General features: G+C 47.9%; 1 protein-coding gene across 1 annotated transcript in view; it reads left to right on the top strand.

Moving 5' to 3' along the window:
• LOC144169621 (hemicentin-2-like) overlaps positions 1–20,883 on the top strand; it is a 383,844-nt gene that overhangs the window by 74,206 nt on the left and 288,755 nt on the right. Inside the window, exon 2 of the mRNA XM_077698874.1 lies at positions 12,609–12,956. Coding sequence (XP_077555000.1) covers positions 12,609–12,956 — 348 coding nt within the window. The remainder of the gene's footprint in view (positions 1–12,608; positions 12,957–20,883) is intronic.

A 20,883-nucleotide genomic window follows, 5' to 3' on the forward strand; every position in this document is an offset into this window, starting at 1 on the left:
TAACGTAGTAGAAAAATGAGAAACGGAAAGCAGCATTACCGAATGCACTCAAAGTAAATGCACTGAGCTCACCTCTTTCCTGTTTTTTTTTTATTTTTTATTTTGGTAGCAATTCTTTGAAGTCACGCAGTCTGCGCATGCAACTGCAGTAAGGAATTCATGAGTTCATGGTCGACAGCATTGCAGCATGCTGTCTACCTGTGTCGTTAGGCTCTCCAGAAGGGATTGAAAGTGAATTAATTGATTGATTGATTGTGGGGTTTAACGCGCCGACGCCACGCAGGCGATGAGGCGCGCCGTAGTGGAGGGCTCCGGATTAATTTTGACCACCTGGGGATCTCTAACGTGCGCCGAAATCTCGTACACACGGGCGTTTTTGCTTTTCGCCTCCATCAGAAAAGCGACCGCCGCGGCCGGGAATCGAACCCGCGACCTCGTGCTCAGCAGCGCAACGCCTTAGCCACTGAGCCACCGCGGCGGGTGAAAGTGAATTAAGAGGACAGTGATCTCCGAACCGCTGAAAAATGTCCATGTATGGCAGGCTCGGATCGCTTCGTCCGCAGGCTTTCACATCTCCCACAACATGAACCGCGCTAGAACCAGCGTTCTAGAACGCGCTAGAACGCGCTATAACGGGCTAGAACGCGTTAGCACGCGCTAGAACCGGTGGCAACCGGCTTCGCGAACTTGGCGTGAACTTGCGAAGAGGAGATCACGCGGGAGATCAGGCCATGAACTCTGGGCAAAGTGTTCCCAAAGTTGTGATTGGAGGATGCCGTGCGCTCGGTATTTCTGTTTATGGACGACGCAACCAAGCGCTCTTACATTCAAATGACAGGTGCGAAAAAGTCATCGGGGTATTTAATAATGCTTAATTGATTTGAAGGCAAATGTCTGGTGATATTCAACAGATACTTCATTTGATTCAGATATCCTAAAGACCATTGCGGGCATTACATAGGGGGAGAGGTTACAAAAATACTTCAACCAGCCAAAACAATTTTGGACATAGTAGAGAGGTTAGCAAACCCTAAAAAAAAGGAATACAAGAAGTAAAAAAAAAACAGCCAGTTGAAAGCCTGTAAACGCAGTTGGTGTTGTCCAAAGCACGGAACTCTCACTTCTTCAGGCAAGCACGTTTTAACTGCCACTCAAATGGTTGACAAACAAATCATAATCTACACCACCATCATAAAGTGTAGACCACCATCATAAAGTTCGCATTCCATTTCAGCGCACTACAACATACAGCAACTTATTTCTTCCGAAGACGTGCGCTGATTGGAATCACCTGCCTGCCGCATTGGTCACTATCACAGACACTTACTTTTTCGCGTTGCACTTACAAACCTTATCTAAAACGTACACCCCTACGCCTTTTCTGCTTATTTTTTTCCCCTGAATGTTGGTGACGTGAAAGCGCGCGCACTAAAATCAACTCTGAATTTTTTGCATAGCGATCTACGTGTGAGTTTTTGCTTATGTTCACTTTGAATTGTTGCTTAGCAGTGTGTTCTCCAGTTCTTGATCATATTAACTTTATGCTTGTTATTCTGCCGTAACATGCGTGTCTTGGCTAATGCCTTCTTTCTGTTGGTTTATATCTTTGAGTTCCCTTTTCTTACGTGCCTTGTATTCCACTATTGATGTAGCCCATCCCCTCTATAATGCCTCTCCCTGAGGGTATCAATAAATAAATAAATAAATGGAAGCAATCTGTGGTCGCAGCTTATTCCTGTGATAAATAGCAAGAAATAACAAGGTTTGGAAGATTTGTGGCCCTCATGCCCCCCGAATGCTACGACGTACATGCGTATTTTCCTTCGTTTTCATTTCTACGTCTTTTGTGGCAAATTACTTAGGTTTCTTTACTGTTGCGTTCTGCTTGCGTCTCTTTCATAACTTTTGTGTCTGTCTTTTGGCGCGAGTCACTGCAGCAGACATACTGGGGACTCTTCACTCCACAGCTTTCGCAACTGAGGATACCACTAAGGCACACGGCCTTCTGGCCTCCATCTGATGGGAAAGCACCCGCGGAACACTCAATTCCGTCCCTCTCCTCCCCAAGTTTTGCGCGCAATAAAGTTTGTTTGCTCATTCAATCAGAAAGCTAAAGTAATGCTTAATAATCTCGGGAGAGCACAGCGGTTTGAGATAGGTGGCGACGCAGTGGAAGGGATAAGCAAATATATCTACTTAAGCCAACTTGTGACCCCGGATCCCAACCATGAGGCAGAGATAACTAGAAGGATAAAAATGGGGTCGAGTGCATTAGGCAGGCATTCTCAGATAACGAATGACAGCCTACCATTGTCCCTGAAAAATGAAATGTATGACAGCTGCATCTCACCGGTACTCAACTACGGGGAAGAAACTTGGAGGCTCACTAAAAGGGTTCAGCTTAAATTGAGGAGGACTTAGCGAACAGTGGAATGGAAGCGAGAGAGAGAGAGAGAAAAGCAAACGGAAAGGCCAAGAGGTTATCCACGCTTAGAGCCCGGATTGCTACTCGACACTGGGGAAAGGGTGTGCAGGGGATGAAAGAGAAAGCAAGAAAAAAAGAGGGGAAAGGAGAAGGGCCGCGCACACACTTCGTTCCCTTTGCGGGCACTATAGTCTTTCGGCTAAGCCTCTTTCCTTCATAAAACGCAAAAGGGCTTTTGTTGCCTTCTGCGAAGTCGATTCTACGGGTCGGTGTCCTAGAATAGCCTCTAGTGTGAATGGTTGATTGTCCAATCGGTTGAGCTCGGCGGCCAAAACACGTCTTTCTTATGAATACTGCGGGCAACGACAAAGCACATGTTCGATTGACTCTTCAACCTCGCAGGCGTCTCACTGGGCACTACTGGCCATCACGATGAGGAAGGAGTAGGCTTTTGTGAAAGCCACTCCCAACCACAGTCTACAAAGTAAAGTAGACTGTGATCGAGACAGGCCACACGGAAGACGGCGTTGGACTAGAGGGTCCTGGTTATGGAGGCGCGGATGCATAAAGTCCGGTGTATTCCATTGAGTAATGGAGGTCCTCCGCGCAAATTGACGAAGCAGCCTAGCGGCATCAATCCTTGCAAGCGGAAGCAAGATGGTCCTTTCACTGTCATGGCCTGTCCGGGCAGCTGCATCAGCCGAAACATTGCCGGTGATTCCACAGTGACTTAGCAACCAATGAAATACAATATTATGGCCCTTTATGACAGCATTCTCGAATTCCTGTCACCAGTTGGTGCAAAGGACCGTAGCCTAGGGCTGCTCGGAAGCTTTGTAGGGCGCCTTTGGAATCGGTAAAAATGGGCGGAATGGGTCAGGGAACAAATGCGTTTTATGAACGTATTAGTACAAATTAAGAAGAAGAAATGGGTGTGCGCAGTGCACGGCATGAGAAGGCGAGAAAACCGTTGGTCATTAAGGGTAACAGAGTAGATCCCTAGGGAAGGCAAGCATGGCAGGGGGCGGCAGAAAGTTAGGTGGGCCGATGAGATCAAGGTGTTTGCGGGGATAATTGGTCGCAGTTAGCACAGGACCGGGATAATTGGAGATTTATGGGAGAGGCCTTAGCCCTGAAGTGGGCGCAGATAGGCTGGCGATGATGATGATGATGATAATGACTCATTCATTCAGAATTCGTGTCTGGCGTGAACCTGTTCCGCTCACGGGCCGTCACGTTCACCTGTCACGCGCCACTAACTAGGCTAATTTTTTGTCCACCGCTGGAAGAGCACTGTGGTAGCGCCGTGTTGAAGCGCTCGGATCCTGTTCTGGACAACAGGGATCAATTCTTGTATTATTTCCCATGTGTTTTTATTTACTAGTTGCAACGGGGACCATTTTGTAGCGGACAAAAACAACGACAACACCGGTTTTTATCACAATGGGGCTCTTAAAGGTCTCAGCTAAAAAAAAAAATATGAAGGTAGCTCATACTAACGCGTAAGACTTGAAGGTAGCGAAACTGTACCAAACCTTCACGACCATCACGAAGTCCACGAGAGCAGCCGATTTGATTCTTCTTCAGTGCCGCAGCGACCTTTACTCCATGATTGTTGCTATAAGTGTGAGCTTCCTTCATTTTTTGGAGGTGATTATCAATGAACATCACCTTGGAAGGGCGTACTCTATGACGTGTCTTTTTCGTTCCCAACAAGGGTTGGCACGACTACGGCGAACGCTGGAGCTTTTTTGGGGGGGAAGGAGGGGGAGGGGGGGATGTCGGCCAATCACCCTAAGGGGGTATGCTTGGCTTAGCGAATGCGCGCCGGGTACGCTGGGCGGTCGTCTCGAGGCACGCACACACGAGCGCTTGGCATTTTCTTGGTTTTGTTAACTGCCCGTCGGTAGCCGTTATGCCCGCGCTCGCGTGCGCGCGCTGGGCCATTTCCTGTTTTTTTTTAAAACTGCGGACACGAAAAATCAGCACTTGCTAAACAGCTTCGCTGTCAAAAACAAATATGCTCTGCATGTAAACGTCATGTTATGTGTTATGTTGTGCGTGTGTAAAATAGAGTACCCAGAGGCACTAATGCAGGCACGTGACACAAATACACTAATGCTAGTAAAGTACCCAGCAGCAAAAACTAGCTGGAGGAAATTCTAGACAGCGCCAACTAGTACGAAAATTATTTAACAAAAAGAAAACAAGGACAAAACGAGAGAACTACGCTACTAGTTATGCGAAACAGCAGCACGAAGGTACAGCTGTAAGAAGAGAACAGAAGATCCCAAACAGGGGGGCGGACGATATAAAAAAAAGCAACAAGAAATGCGCCCATCGCAGATACATTTCTACAGTAAGTATCCTATAGCATGCAGGTAATGAGTGGCGTCCAAACTTACACAAAATTGAATAATTTCACGTTGCTGCCGATTCCGCCGAAAAAACGTGACACGCAGAAGCTTACGCAGCTCATTCTCTCGCCGTGCACCCGGAATGACCACCATGTGCGTAACAAAGTACAGACTGCAAAGGTGCCTTCATTTACTTGTCCTCCAATTCGGCCACCGTAGGAGGGTGAGGCTACTTCGCTCGCTGCGTGTTCTTTCGCTTGTTTTCCCCCCTGAGAGCGTGCGAGGACACTCGAGAATGGGAGGAGAAACAAAAATACGCGCCGAAGCACGCTTGCTGCTGATTGGATTGAAGCCTTCCGCGCGTTTCCTCTTAGAACAATATAAGGCGGTTTCCCTCTCAGCCTGCGCACGCGTGCTGGCTCCTGGGCGAGCTCCTTGTCTTTCATTTCTTGATACCATTCCACAAGCCTCTCTCACGGCCCCCGCGTAAAAGGGTTTCGCACTCTTAGCAAATGAGATGCGCAACTCTCACGACCCAAGGTGGAGCGCGGGAGATCGCACTCTCTGTCTCGTTTTGTTTCGTTTTTGCGCTGCCTCCATACCTTGAATATAACCAAGAGGTCGCGATCTTTGTATTCACCTCTTGGTGTTCACCTTCGCCATCTATGCTTCAGGAATTCTCTCTCCCCGCTGCCTTTGAGTTGCTTCTGTTTCGCGAGCGAGTAAATGCGGCTCCCGAGTCCCGGCGGATGAGGCGATGAGTGCGAAATTCGAGGGGCGGGGCGGCGCTGAAGCGGTTATAAAGGTGTGAGCATATACGAGGGAACGTGCGGTGCGAGGAACCGGCGTGCAAGTTTACTTTTCGGCTGTGAGCCGCCGGCAAAAGACGCCCGCGTGTTATCTTTGGCGGCGATTATTATTTTCCTTGCGAAACTCGGGTTGTGTGGCGGCGGCATAACAAGCAGGTCGTACCCCCCCCCCCCCCCCCCTTAACCCAACACACGCACTTTTTTCCTCAGGAGAAAGAAATGAGAAGAAATAAAGAATAAGCGAAGAATACCTCGGCATACGGTCTGCGGAGTTTTCTTTTACTACGATGTTTTAGTAAGTGCTTCGAAACAAAGCGTATTGTGGTTGAATCTCAAAACTCTTTCGAGCAAAAGTGGTTTTCTGCGTGGTATTAAACTTCGTTTAGGCGGGAAATGATTTTTGTTTTGCTTTTGAGACACCTCAGTTCGTGGTTTTTCTTCCTTGGAGCCAGTCTAATATTGCACGCATCTCTTTGAAGTTGGCGGGATCCCATTCATTTTTTTTTTTGGTTGGTCGTAAACGCAAGACGTTTTTCAAACAAGGTGGGAACAAAATTCCTCTCAGTGGTGATGTATGTGTGCTTGCGAAAACAGCGATAGGGCATCTGTTGGGGCTAGTTGGTTATGCATAGCTTGAATGGAAAGCGCTTAAACTTTGACTGGTAAACAAGGAGCTAAGAAAACAGCGAATATTTTTGGGCGTGCTTTTAGAGTGAGCTTGAAGATAATTATTTAAACAATGCTAGCCAATAACCTTTCCTCTATTCATAGCCTGCCAAGTAACTTTAAAGGGCCATTAGCCGAAACACGATTACCTAATTTGAAAGTACAAGCCTTTAATAACTGACTCCACGCAATTCGCGCGCCAGAAGATGCATTTTAGCCGCAAAAAGCGAGACGCTATTAAACAGCTTCCGAGTTTCGCGCTTAGAATTAAGCAGTGACGTATTGAAAAATAAATGAGAACTAACGTAATGAAAAATAAAAACAGAGTAATCACTGAGTTGGTTGCACTTTAATATCCAAGTGATACAATCAGACGGAAGTAGAGGCGCTACTACAAGCGCACAGCCACGTTTATCAGAGGCGGCCTTGGTCAGCGGTAGCCAACCGCGCAAATAAATCCTTTTGACGTCACATGAAACCGACGAGAGGGTGGCTGTGGCGAGTCGCCGCTTCTTCATCCGCGTTCATTAAAGTCTAGCTCAGTTGTTGCAGAGATAGAGTAAGCGTGTTTATTACGAAATGCAATTGGGAGGAGTCCTCAGTCCAAGACCCCTTGATCTTTCAAGCCTCAACAGCCCTCAACACCAGCAGGAGCTGATCGTTGAAGTCGGAGCTGGTCAGTGCTCTTTTCCAAAGCTCGTAAGAAAGCGAGAGATGGCGCGATTGTGGTGGGGCTGGACGCAGTTCTTGGAAGTCTGCGTTAAAATTGACATCGTCATCAGTGTGTCAATGCAGTCGTTCGAATGAATCAAACTTGCTTGTTTTATTCAGAACTCCTTTAACATGAAATGGTAGTAGTTCCTTACGATATTGTTGAGCGTTTAGTAGAGAGAATTTTCCAACCTACTACGGCTACAATTCTCCGCAGTATTGGCTCAACGCTGCATTGGCTTTTGCCTTGTCTAAATACACCCCTCACAATTTTTTTCGCCCAAAAATTTCTTCAGAAACTTTTTTAAACCAATAAGAACCGTTTGAAAGGGCCTCAAATTGCGTAACGTATTAGCGCAGCATTGTTTCGTGTTTTCCACGTGGAGAAAGATTACCTCACCGCCGCAGCCTTTTCTTCTTCTCTGTTTCTAGCATTTTCAATAGCTTCTGCTTTTGCTAATTTAGTTCAGTATTGTCTTTGTAGCGTTGATGATTTTTTTATGTGGGAGGGTTACGAAAACCCAGCCACCTGTCGAAGGCAGGGTTTGTGCGCTTTGCAATGTTTTTTTTTTGTATTCTCGCTGCGGCTTATAAATAATGCTCACGACGGTCTTTTTTGAAGTCAGATGAATTCCATTATCAGTGGTTCTCCGCACTTTGCAAGAATGAAGCTTAAAACTGTTCGACGAACCGCGCATCGCGAAATAAGTCCTCACAAAGCTGGCGCTGGCTTTTGCTCCATTCGTTTTGTTTGTGATGCGTCCCAGGCTTCGATGGCTGAGGTCTTGTAGCAAAAATAATAGGGGGGCAACTTCGGCATCACCAGACACTGTTTTGTGGGCGAGGCATGCCTTGCCGAACTTCGGCAGGTCTTTTGAGCTGATTAAGGCGAAAGCTGCTTTGCATGTCTTATTAAACTCACAAAGTGACCTTCGTTGTAGTCGGCGTCAATGGTTTCAAAAGCCACGTCACCTCAGCGGCTGAAACTGCCCAGTGGGGAAGTGTTTTTGCATTCCTACAAGTGAACAGACTTAAGGGCCGCTACTTTTTTTTTTTTTTTTAGGGGAAGCTTTGGTGTCCCCTCTGAGGTCATTGTACGCCAATACGTCATGTGGGAAAGCCAACTTTCTTTGACGGTGATGAATGACCGTGGTTGAAGAGAAAGAAAAAAAAACGCTTGCCGTGGCCGGAATCGAACCTAGTCTCTCACGTTATGAAGCCGGCGTCTATCCGATTTCTCCGTTTGCCATGGTCGCAGCAAACGCCAAGCAGCAGGTACCGATTCACGCCCGCCGTACACCGCAAACCCAAACGTTAGGCCTACGGAGCGCACACCCGAGAGTCTTCCTTAGACGGAGGGGTGCATGATTTTTACACTGCGAAGCTTCTGACGCCACAACTTTTCTTTGAAGCTGTTTTCAGCGCCTGTTGCCGAAGCCTTTCTCCGATAGCAAGCCGCATAAACACGCGGAATATAAAAATAGAAGCCCTTCTCGTCTAACGATAGAGATTGTTGAAACGCGAGGCTTTCTCGGCGCGAACTTAAGTAAGTGTGCGCTTGCGATTTATTTGTTTGAATTAGATCTATTCAGAAGTTTGAGCAGCTCAGACTCTGAGCAGCTGCTTACAAAATCCGAACTGCTTCGACCGTGTCGGAATGGCGCAGTCGGATAGCCATCGGATTCATAACGCGAGTGAGCAAGCTTCGATTCTGACCCCGGAAGTCTTTTTTTTGTTGTTGTTGCTCCATCCCCATCACCATGTGCCCTCCCATTGCGTAAAGCTGACTTTCCTGCAGCGCGTTTTGGTTACGACAATACCATTACAGTGAGGTGAAAAAAAGCTTCGCTTTATTACGCAAGACGTTTCCAAACTAGCACGGGGGAGAGGGCTTGCCCATGTCAACATTATTGAGCGCCAAGCAAATAGTGAACATATTTGAGCAGAACGCGAGTGCATAAGCAAAAATTAGAGCCTGCTTTTCATTCAACACTAACGTTGGATTGGTTAATACATAACAATGTAAAAAAAATGGGTCAAAAACACTTTTAAAGATAGGTGAGACTAAAATGAAACATGTCGGCTCAAGCTGCGACAAGAACCAGTAAAACAAATATAAGAATTTGACTAGCGCTTTCTGCTCCCGCGACGCCAATATTTTCGGGTGCTTTAAACCATCTAGTTCCGACTAACTGCGCACGGCTTATGTTTAAGTGAAAAAAAAAATCAGACAACGATTGACAATAAAAACTGGCACTGACCAAGAATGTTTAAAATCCAAAAAAGACGTTTCGGCTCCCGTACGGGTGCCTTGTTCACGGGTGCCTTGTTTTCCTGACCAGACGGGTTTCCGCCCAACCCTCGATTTCAACAACGTACGCTTGTTCATGCTTGCCCGTATGAGCTGCGTTGTTGACGTGGCCGTACAACAACGTGGCTCGGCCGTTGCTACTGTTGGCTGTACCTCAACGTTCGGCGGTTTGGGTAACGGCTGGCGTTGCCCCGCATGGCTGTATTCCGCTTGCCCCTGCACCCTCATTCCACTACACCAAGGATATCTCGATGTTTGAAGCTCGTGAAAATAAACTCCTTTTTGCTGTATTATACATACATGTTTTATCATACTGGACTAACTTCCCCTGGCGGCAGCTGGCTTTACACGATTGAATAAAAATGCTTCGCGTGCCCTGAGTCGCGACAGAGTAGATCTATTCTATTTTCTCGCGGTTCCTATGAACTGTAATTTAAATTTGCTTCCTCTTCGCTCGAGTAATCTGACCCACCCAGTGTGAAATTTTATGTTTCTCGACAACGCTAACTTCGGCGATGTGTCCAGAGGTGTGTGAGTTTACAATACTACCTTTACAGGGATAAATGCTTTATTAGCATGAATAACCACATGGCCACTCAGTAATAAGTTGCGTTTCCTCTCTGGTATTTGAGCGTTTTGGATGGTGGGTATTTAGACGTTTCTTAGCCATGTTTCCGCCCGCTCCGATGAAAGCTTATTTACAACAAGAAAAGCCCTATTTCCGCAATCCGCAGGCATTCAAAGTAAGTGTGTCAACTAACATTAAACGAAACGGCACTTCCTTTAAGCCCCAGGGACCTACCGAAACGTGCACACTCTGAACGGTATCAACGCCACAGTTAAAGTGGTAAAAGAAACCACTGTTGCGACGTTGCTATCCCACCGCTGACATCCCGTTGCTGCATACGGGAAGGCGTATCCGAGCCGAGCTCCATCACCTTCGACATGCGTGTGGTAGCGTGGTGAAGCGAGCGGCCAGCTAATGTTGCCGCCTCGAAGAACACCAGAAGCCGAAGGCAAACTTAAATTGTTTACTTCATGGTGAGAGATGGGCCGAAGCAAGACAAGAACAATGCCCCGACGGGCGAGGTTACAGTACAGGACTCGAGCAGAGTGACAGCATTGATTCACTGCTCAAAAAGGAATGAACTACAGCGCTTGGTGGGGTCTTTTATACCAAAAGCGCTAACGGTCAAACAAGCATTCCCTCTAGATTGTGCACACGACACGAACGGTACAGACACACACAACGCTCTTTCCAGAGTTCGTGAGTGGTCGGTAGTAGCAGCGCACGCTGAGTCCGAGAGAGGGGAGAGAGGAGGTCTCCGCAGCGGCTTCCGCGTCCGTCGGACAAGTCTCTGCGTGTTGCGTCGGCCACCACCGAAGTTTGAATCACGCCGATAGCGAGGCGCCAGCGATCCAGACATGTAGCGGCCTGTTTGAATCCGTCGGCTGCAAGCGTGAGTCCCCGACAGGGAGACCTGCTTAAAAGGCGCACGTAGTGGAGGCTTCGCCACACAGCCGAGGAGTGTTGCACAAAGCACTGCGGCGGGATGATTCGTAACACCACCCACCGACCAAAGAAACCACCCATCGACCAAACCCCAGGACTATTTGCTATGGTAACGGAGTTATAAAAACCCTGAATGTTAAGGAACATTTGCATAGCGGACACGCCGTAGATAGACCACAATAGATTTTCAATACGGCAATGGAGAAGTGGAGCCAATGTTCAATATCGTAGAAATGCAAATTCGCCACCATCAATGACAAATATCGTAAAAGACACCGCCGTGAAAAGACACCGCCGTGAAAAGACACCATCGGCGATGAAAAAACACCGCCGATGAGGCCGCATCGGCGTTTTCGGAAGGCAGAGCGAGATTCCCTAGCGCAACGTCATAGCCACTACAGCTACCCCGCGCTCTGGTTGACGACTGTTCTCCGGTCGGCTTCTAATAAACGCCAGCAAAGAAGAGGGTGTGGTCCCCCCCCTTCGGTCTCCTTCTTAGTAAAAATTTTAGCCGCAATTGACACGTCGGACAAATACACCCGACGCCGTCACCTTGTCCACGACCAAGGGCAACGTCACTGACCGACTGGCTTTTTAAGCACATCCCAATACTCTACGTAGTTTTCTGGCGAGGTGGAGAAACCTGCTTGCTGAGAACTTGTTCATATAGTATATAGTTAGCATAGGCTAGATCGGCGCACAAATCTACAGCCTCTGTGCTCTGTGGCTGCGAACAAAACCGACAACCTCCTGCGGCTCAATATCCTTCAACTATTTTTCTATGTAGCCGACCGGCGGCTACTTTGAGAGGGATTAACTGAAGTGACCTCGTAATATACGTGCGTTCGTATGCACCAGTATACTTTAACAGCGCAGCTGTTTAAGCTTTTTTGCGTCCGCTCCGATCGTTGACAGGATATGCCACTGGGCGAAGTGGAGAAGGGCAAAATGCGAGGCCTAGAAGTAGGGGGAAAGTAGCGAGGAGGCAAGCAGCCCGCGAGCAGGTGTTGGGAGCGCGCGCCTCCCGAAAAAAATGAAGGAAGCTCATACTACGGCGCAAGACTTGAAGGTAGCGAAGCGGTACTCAATTTTCACGATCATCACAACGGTTGTAGTTCATGATTGCAGCCGATTTGCTTCTTCGCTGTGGCAAAGACCTTTACTCCACCATTGTTGCTATAAGTGTGAGCTTCCTTCATTTTCTGGAGAGTGATAATCATTGCACATCACCTTGGAGGGGCGTAAGCTATGACGGGTCTTCCTCGTTCCGAGCAAGTGTTGCCACGACTACGGCGAACGCTAGATTACGGCATATCACCCTAAGTGGGTATGCTCCATTTTGGCCAATCTCCCTAAAGGGGTATGCTCGGCATTTTCTTGGCATTTTTAACTGCGGACACCAAAAATTACGATTTGCTAAACAGCTTTGCTGTTAGAAAAGAACACTCTTCCTGTGGTTGGAATCGAACCTGGGACCTTCGCCTTACAAAACCGGCCTTTATCCTATCACTCTATCGTGGCATTCGGGCCTCACAGGACGTTACGATGCATGTGTATTGTGGATTTCGATTCAACTCTGCACGGAAAAAGCTTTGCTATTTAACCATCTTTCTCTTCAGAAAGGGGAAGATCTAGGAAAAGCAAAGTTAAAGCTAGTGGAGGCCACCATCTCCACTGTTCTCTTAGTGTTCGCATCTCAATCGCGAAGGTGGCCGAATTATTTTTAACGGGCAAGACATACAGAGCCCCCTTGATAAAAACATTGCCCATTTACTCCACCTTCCCTCTCCATCTCTCTCTCTTTTCCATGGGGCAGTCATCAAAGGCGAGCGTGGTCAGGACACGTGGCTCCCCTGCGACGTGGACTCGGAGCACGACGACAGCCCGGCCAAGGTTCTGTGGTACGCGCCCGGCCACGCCAACGGCAGCGGCGCCGAGCGCACGCCCTTCTACATGGTGGAGGACACGCAGCGGAGGGGCATCTGGAATGGCCAGCACGCCATCGGCGTCCACTGGGCCGGCCGGGCCTCGTTCTCGGTGTCGCAGTCGCCCGCCGCGCTGCGCCTCTCGCGGCTCGAGCTCGCCGACTCGGGCGCCTACGTCTGCACGGTCGCCTTCCACGGAGGCGCACAGCGCAACTCCACAGTGCAACTGATCGTGGGCGGTGAGTGCGCACTCGGCTATACCGAGCTTGTACCAACGTGACGAGAACATCCAGTAACGTCCGGAAAGACGCTTCTTTATTCAAAAAAGAAAATACAAGCAATGCTAACGGACTTTTAAATTCCGCACTGCACGACCACAGCGATGGGGCAACAAAGAGAACAGTAAACACGTAGTTATCAGTGTGCACGTTGGAATTCCAGTGATACGATAAAAGTGACTATAAGGCGCAGTAAAATCGAGCAGTCGTGTTTCTTGGTGGTGTCGTTGGTCGGTGGCCGCCAGTCGTGCAAACAAGATCCGGTTGCGTGAGGACACGGCGAGGAAGTAGGAAGTGACTCGTTTACGTCACCACTCCATCCGCTGGTTTCCTTAACATCCATCTTCTTTGTTCGAAGTTTGCGATAAAACTGGTATAATTTCTATTAAAGCAACCAGACTTTTTAACGAACCTAATTTGCATTATGTCTTCAGACGGCCTCAAGTTTTCTGATAATGTTGTGGGTTCTTCCCGTGAAGGCGATGTTGCGCTAACAAAAATAACTGTCCCGAAATCTAGTCAAAAACAATGTTCGCGCTGATAGCGCCCGGGAAAACAACTGACGAGAGTTGCGGTTTCTTTCAGGTGCTCGTGGAATGCTCGAAATGTGGAAACGAACATTTTGACTGAGCAGAGCAGCATGCGAACTAGTTCTGGGTCAATTAAGTAATGTTACGATTCAGCGCGAAGTGCTTCGCCTTTCTCATGTGCGCGAGATACGTTTACGCTCTAAGCATTGTGGGGGAGTTGCATGTGCTCCGACGGGATGTACGGGCATGCCAATGCGTTGAAGTGAGGAAGACGCGACGGTGCAATATGAACAAACATCCCGGTAGATTTGGGGGTATATATTGCTAGCTAGCCACGAAGTGAGGAGGGATTGATTTCGTCGTCTACGGCATGAAGTTGGCTGTTGGTGTTTCAGTGAGACGTGTGGGACTGGGAATTGTTGTCTGATGGATTTATCGTGGGCAAGGATGTCCGAATAACCGATAAGGCTACCTACCTCTGATCCCTGCTGGGATTGGGAGGGGGATCGTCATGCGAGTGGGAGTCTGCATTGAGCCCCTGGGTGAACGCAGCTAGGGCCTCCTCCTCAGGTGCTCCCGTATTGCCGGGGTGGTTGGTGCGGTCGCGTATCAATTTGATGATAATGTTTTTGTTGGAAATAGGAAGAGAGGAGACAGGCTCAGAGAGCCGAAGCATTATCAATCGTGTGGTAACAGATGCCGACAACTGACTTAACAGTCGGGGCCGTACACAAGCACTCAGAGTAGTTCTATGACGAGAAAGATATTTTTGTGCCACTTTCCCTCTTCCACAGCTGGGCTACAAAGTCCCTAAATAATCAAAAAAGTTTTATTCGTTCATGTATGTTAGAACGCCACCGTCATCCAAACGGCTGAGGTCCCGACAGTGTACAGCGTAAACTGAGATTCACACCAAAAAGAAAATTAAAGCCGATCCACTCAATGTGAAAGCTGTCGGAAGTGCAAAGCAGTGATTTGCCATTATGGGCTGCAGCGCCGTTATCCGCTTACTGCTGTCACCCAATGCTTTTCAAATTTCCAGCCTTCGCAGTGCTCGCGCGCCCCCTGCCTGAAACTGAGCCAGCGGGAGTCTGTTGTTTTTGTGCTTGCTTTAATTTCGTATGCTGGAGCTGTTTTGCGTCTTTTTGAATGCGTAATGTTTTTGTGGCGCGGCTGGAGCTTTTCTGCGGAATTTCGAACGCGCCATTCTTTTCTTTTCTTTTTTTTTATTGCGTAAGTTTGGTATTCAGCATAAGGGGGAATTAAATGTACAGATACACCCCGAATTCGCGAAGGAATTGGAGCAGGGGGCCATGATGTGGTCCTTGTATCCACTGCATGAAATCTGGCGGACGTCCGGGGCGCGGGCCGCAGGTGGCGATGTGCACAGCGCGTAGGCTTCGCAGAGCAGGGCAACTCCACACCAGGTGCTCTGCTGTAGCCTGTTCAACTGGAGAGGTGCAAAACGGGCAGGTGGAGTTGAACAGGGCATGGTATTGAGGTGGCCAGGACCTCGTCACAGCGGGCGTGAGGGCGACTCCCAGGCGAAGACGTCTGAGCAGGACTTCATCTTGGCGAGTCGACCCGCCAGGGAGATCGGTACCGTGCGGGGGTATGAGAGCGCGCGCGGTGCGCTGTACACGTTCTTTTTCACTGGCAAGGTGAACACCATTTGACGAAGGTGTAAGAGGAGCTGGATAGTGCACACGCACGGGGTGTGTTCCGGCATCTGCAGCCTGCATTGCGGGGTGGCTGTTCCGTTGGCGCCTTGACACGCGCACACGACATGGATAAGTGTCCACTATGTCCTGGATTTCTAGCAGAAGTTCGTTGGACGTGAGAGTTTTACGAAGCTCGCGTACAGCTGCCGACGAATCAGTGTAAATTGTACACTGTACTGAAGCGTGGTTGATTATCAACGATGTGTGTAGCAGAGCATCCCTTCTGCCTGCGTTGATGGCCACTTCTCCGTTGTTATGTAAGTGCAGGTCACTGGATCAGTAGCCACAGTCGGGCAGAGTAGAGCGGTATGAAGTAAGGTATCGGAAGCACTGCCGTCGACAAACATCAGCGTAGAGGAAGGGCTAGCAATGTCCATAGAAGGCGGAATAGGAGCACCAACTGTCCGGGGATGAATACGGGTGCTGGAGCCTTTCCGTGGCATTTCGAACCCGCCATTTTTTTTTTCTTGCGCGGCCGCTTTTTTTCCCGCTTACTATCGTAAAAACCTACCCAACGAGCATTCTTAACTAAATGAACGCTGCGGCTGCCGGTTACATACACAGATTTTGCCTGAAATGTACCTGAGGTTTTCTTTGCGCGAAACAACTGGGAGATGTATGACAAGCGCCAGCGGTTCACGAGGTTCGAACTGTCATGACTATTTAAAGCGCGTGGTTTTTCGAAGCCTCAGCGTGACTCCCTGACTCCGGTACAGAAGGCTCTACTTGGGTCCGTTATCTCGCTGCGCCACCTGATTCCGGCAGTCGCATCGACCGTTAGCAAGCTAAGACGACAAGGCGAGCCCCCTAAAGTGCTCTGCACTTAACACCTCGTTATCGGAACATGTCATTTAACAATCTCTGCAACAATTCCTGGGTTGGTGTACTGTTTGAATAGGAACGTGTGCGTTCACTTAGGTTGCGGATGATTGTCTGGAGCAGTGTCATAAAGGGCAACACTTCTGAGCTCACAAGTAAAGTATCGAGTAACGTATCGTTGATGGATGAAGGAGACTTATGCGGGCGAATGATGTCTATTCATTTGGCACGTGCGAGCCGTTTCACCGATTCAAAGTCTTCCTTCACGGAAAAATCCGTCCCCTTTAATTTCACGCAACATGCAAGACGGTTTTTTTTGTTTTTAAATGAAGTATTTTTATAATCATAGCGGGGGGTTTGTTATCGGAAAATCTACCAAGAGGATCAGCCCGCGTTATGTCATTAAATTCCCCTTGCCGTCTTCTTGGTTAGCGTGAAACTTGAGTACCTTTCCCTCTGATTCATTCCAGGTTTCTTCGTCGCAGTCATTAAGAACGAGAAACCGAAGGTTGTTTTGGGGAACACAATTATTTGAATCGTTGTGCGTAGCTTTTGAAACTTCCATCTCCTGTTTAATCTTACAAACTCATATTATCTCAGTACTGAGAGTTGGAAACCGACTGTATTAATTATAGTATATTAATACTGTTACTGATCGATAAGGTACGTGTTAGTATGGGGCTTGATATAGCTGAGGAAATTACACGTGAATGGTTGCTGGCCGTTATTCACAACTCTAGATCCCTTGATAGCAACTACAGAAATGACATGCAAATCCGTCATTAGGTAGATGAAAAACGCTATGTAATTTGAGATCGAAGGGGCGTGACACCACGACGAGAAAATGATTGCGGCTTCGATACTAATTAGAACAATTATCGTAACAAACCTGGAACAGTAGAAGGGAGGTGAAGGAATTGTGGTGAACGATGTCGCTATTAGTATCGGCGAACTAGGTTAATTATTTCCCACGTCTGGACGAAACTGTACCCACTCTGATCCAGGAATAGTAATTAATAATTAACAGTGACTCTGGCTAGTCAGTGAACGGTAGATGTTTGACCAGTTGGGTAAAAGTCAAAACTGACCGCTCTCTTGCACGATGCGTGGCGCATGCGCAGAGAGCAGTGGAGGTAGATCATGTACGAAAAAGTCACAAAAAATTAGGGCAGTTGTCCATTGACGCGTAAGGGTTATTACGCTGCTTCTCCGTTTCAACAACCTTACGTTTCCTTGGTTGCAGTCAAGAAACACGTCATCGCAGTCGGCGTCTTTTTTCTTACTTTTTGCTTTTTAATTATTCTTGTCAGGTGGTTGCATGAATTGGCCTTGGTGAGTTTGTCACGTCTGTTTTAGTTTTTGATGTCTGCATTATTTTTATCCTTCCTTCCTGCGACGGACGATGTTTCCCGACTTCCTTTCAATAGCCATGTTTGGCGGGTTTTTGTTTGTTTTGGTTGTACTTTTGGTTTTTTTCCCCCACAATAATCTAAATGTGCTAATTACGTATAAACAGTATGTTCGAACAAAATCTGTACTTTAACAGTGTGCCCATTACAACTAAGAATTTTGATTGATTGATTGATTGTAGGGTTTAACGCGCCGACGCAACGCAGGCGATGAGGCGCGCCGTAGTGGAGGGCTCCGGATTAATTTTGACCACCTGGGGATCTTTCACGTGCGCTGAAATCTCGTACACACGGGCGTTTTTGCTTTTCGCCTCCATCAGAAAAGCGGCCGCCGCGGCCGGGAATCGAACCCGTGACCTCGTGCTCAGCAGCGCAACGAACTAAGAATTTTGCCTTTGCAACAACTGCTGACAGCTCGAATAAAAAAAGTATGAGCCATTTCGCTTTGTGAATGTGGGTGACCAGAAAAGTTGGGGTGACAGACTTTAGAATAAAACTTTTTATTTGCCCAGATTTGTTGCTTAGCCGCCGGTCAGGAAGTAATTTATTTGTCTTGATCAGTGGTCATTGTGACAAAAGGGGCACGCACAAATTTATTGTTTTGTCTATTTGGTTTATATACGTCCATGTGAACGGCTGCCGTCACCCCGCGCAGCCGGCTTAGAGTAAACAGGCGTGCCGTTTCGACGCGCGCGCTACCCGGCGGAAAGCAGAACCACGCGACGTACCCGCTATCTCCGGAGAGCGGAAGAAAAAGGAACTAGGCACACAAGAGCATGGGAAGTGCATTGGCGGGGCTCTATCGCATTCCCAAAGCTCTAGCACGGTCATGGAAAGTGCTTAGAACGACGACAAATGTAGGTTGGTGGGTGGGGAGACATGGCCGACGGCGGGCGCAGTGCGGCAAATATTTGAGCAGCATCTCGGCTTACAGATAGTGCAAACAAACAAACAAACAAACAAACAAACAAACAAACAAACAAACAAACAAACAAACAAACAAACAAACAAACAAGCAAACAAACATTGATTAAACAAACAGACAAACAAACAAGCAAGCAAGCAAGCAAACGAGCAAACAAACAAACAAACAAACAAACTAACTAACGAACGAACGAACGAACGAATGAACAAACAAACAAACAAACTGAAGTGGCGGCACCACCATTTGCATTTGGCCCCACTATCATCATATGCATAATCCCAACATCATCATCAGCAGCTTTCTCGGCTGCGTCAGCAGTTCCACCCGACACAGAGTTCGAACACGACCGAGCGCCAGTGCGGTCGCATGTCTACGCCGCTCTCTAAGTTCCGGCCGGGCCTTACGCACCTTACGTAGGAGGCCACAGCGCATCACCGAGTCCACGGCCCCTTTCCTACAAAACAAACAAACACACGAACAAACGAGCAAACGCACAAACGAACAATCCAACAAACGAACGAACGAACGAACGAACGAACGAACGAACGAACGAACGAACGAACGAACGAACGAACGAACGAACGAACGAGCGAACGAATACACGAACGAACGAACGAAAGCTTTGCGGTTGGATGTAAAGACCTCACACTGTAAAGCACAATCCACCAAGAGTCCTTGGTGGATTGTTCAGTGTTCAAAAATGGATGGGACGGCGTACCACCTGATTTAAGAGGCAAATGCTTACGAAACTCGAAGTAAAACGGGCAAGCGACCATAATCTTGATCGAAAGTCTAACGTTTTTTTACTTTTCCGCAAATGCATTTTGATGCTCACGATAAAAAAGGAAGAAAGGTTATTTTAGGAATAAAGGTCATTTCGCTCAGCAGAGGTGGACGACCAGCGGAGCTCTAATTCTTGGTGTAGGAAAGCTTGCTGTAAAGTCTATTGCATCTCTTATTGTCACTTGGTAGCGACAGTCTAGTGACTTTGGCGTAGCTACGATACACACTGATCGGCATACACGCTACTGCAGGCACATTCTTGAGTAATGCCAAGTCGGTGCACGTACGATAGTGACTGGTTGATTGGGTCGAGTCGGGTGTGGCATCACAAATAAAATGTCACCAACGCCCAACACATAAAGCACCCCCTTTTCGGCACCAATACGTTCACATTGAATTCACCGACTACGCCCATAGAGGCGTTGTCATCGCAACTAACCCATGGTCCGTGGACAGTCCGAGGACGCATCAGCATTTTTAATGGTTTTGTATGCTGGCGCATTAGTGTCTCATCGAACGCATGAGACGCTTTGCTTCCTTCCCGCGTTCTCGAGAGGCTTCGTCCTCTGGTTGCTTGACACGATTTTTTTCCAGCTCTGCTCCGCCTCATGCTTTCCCATGGCTTCGACTGTTCCGCTGCTGGCATTGTTTTGCGGCTCCTTTCTGCCTGCAAGTGCAGTAGACTCTTGTTAAGACAAACTCGATTATAACATACTTTATATTTTTGACGAACAGCACGCTTTGCCCTTTGTAACGTGCACAATGCAAAAAAAAACTGTGGTTGATTCCTCTTTCATAGGATTCGGTGAAACATGAAAGTGAAATATGCAGCGAAATCTGCGGCGAAATGAGCATGATTTTCGGGTCGTTGGCTGTCTTGTGGGTGTGCTTGGCGAGTGACCTCCTGCTGGCGGGTCACTTCGGCAAAGGTGTACTGGCGTCATTTCTGTGACGGATATGACGTCAGTGAAATCTTGGTGTATCCCGGCATAAAACACGTTCGTGTTAAAATATAAAACCCGAGAACGAACAACCCTAAGTATAACGTATTCTTGTGTACTGAAGGTTGCTTCCCCGGAAGAAGACCCTGTACGCAGGGGTGCACCCTTTACAGGCCGCTTCCTTCGTTGTACGGGCGTTACTTCCGTGATTGACATGACGTCAGAGAAATCTTCGTGCATCCGGGAATAAAACCCTTTCGTGTTAAAAGCGTCCGTTAAGACGAATTTCTGATAATTTCAGAAGTTTTCAGGGCCCCTTCGAGTGCGTCTTAACGGGAGTTTTATGCATTGCGAGAGTTGACGACGATGGTGGACTTCGCTGCCAGTCTGTTCGCTCGCTTGGATGCGTTATTCCACTCCATTAATTCATCTGCGGTGAACTAGTGTTAACGGCCACATTTTGCTACTGCCGAGATACATTGCGTGCTATGGAACGCCTCGTGCTTCAAAGACACGAGGAACCTGGGGAGTTTTACTTGTAGTTTTCTTGACAAACGCAAACAATGTATGTAAACCCAGCCATATACAATGCGCTATAAACAAAGCTGGTATTTATTTTTTACAACTCCTTAGCCCGTTCAGTTCAAGTGCGTGTTTCAAGCGGACACTGACACAGAACACACGGCGCGATGATTTAACATCTTATTCAACGTGTATATATCATATATAACTATCATGAATATTAGCAGAAGGAGCCCGA

The sequence above is a fragment of the Haemaphysalis longicornis genome, unplaced genomic scaffold, assembly GCF_048455015.1.
Source record: "Haemaphysalis longicornis isolate Haplotype H1 unplaced genomic scaffold, Haemaphysalis longicornis Haplotype H1 scaffold_2, whole genome shotgun sequence".
Taxonomy (NCBI): Eukaryota; Metazoa; Arthropoda; class Arachnida; order Ixodida; family Ixodidae; genus Haemaphysalis; species Haemaphysalis longicornis.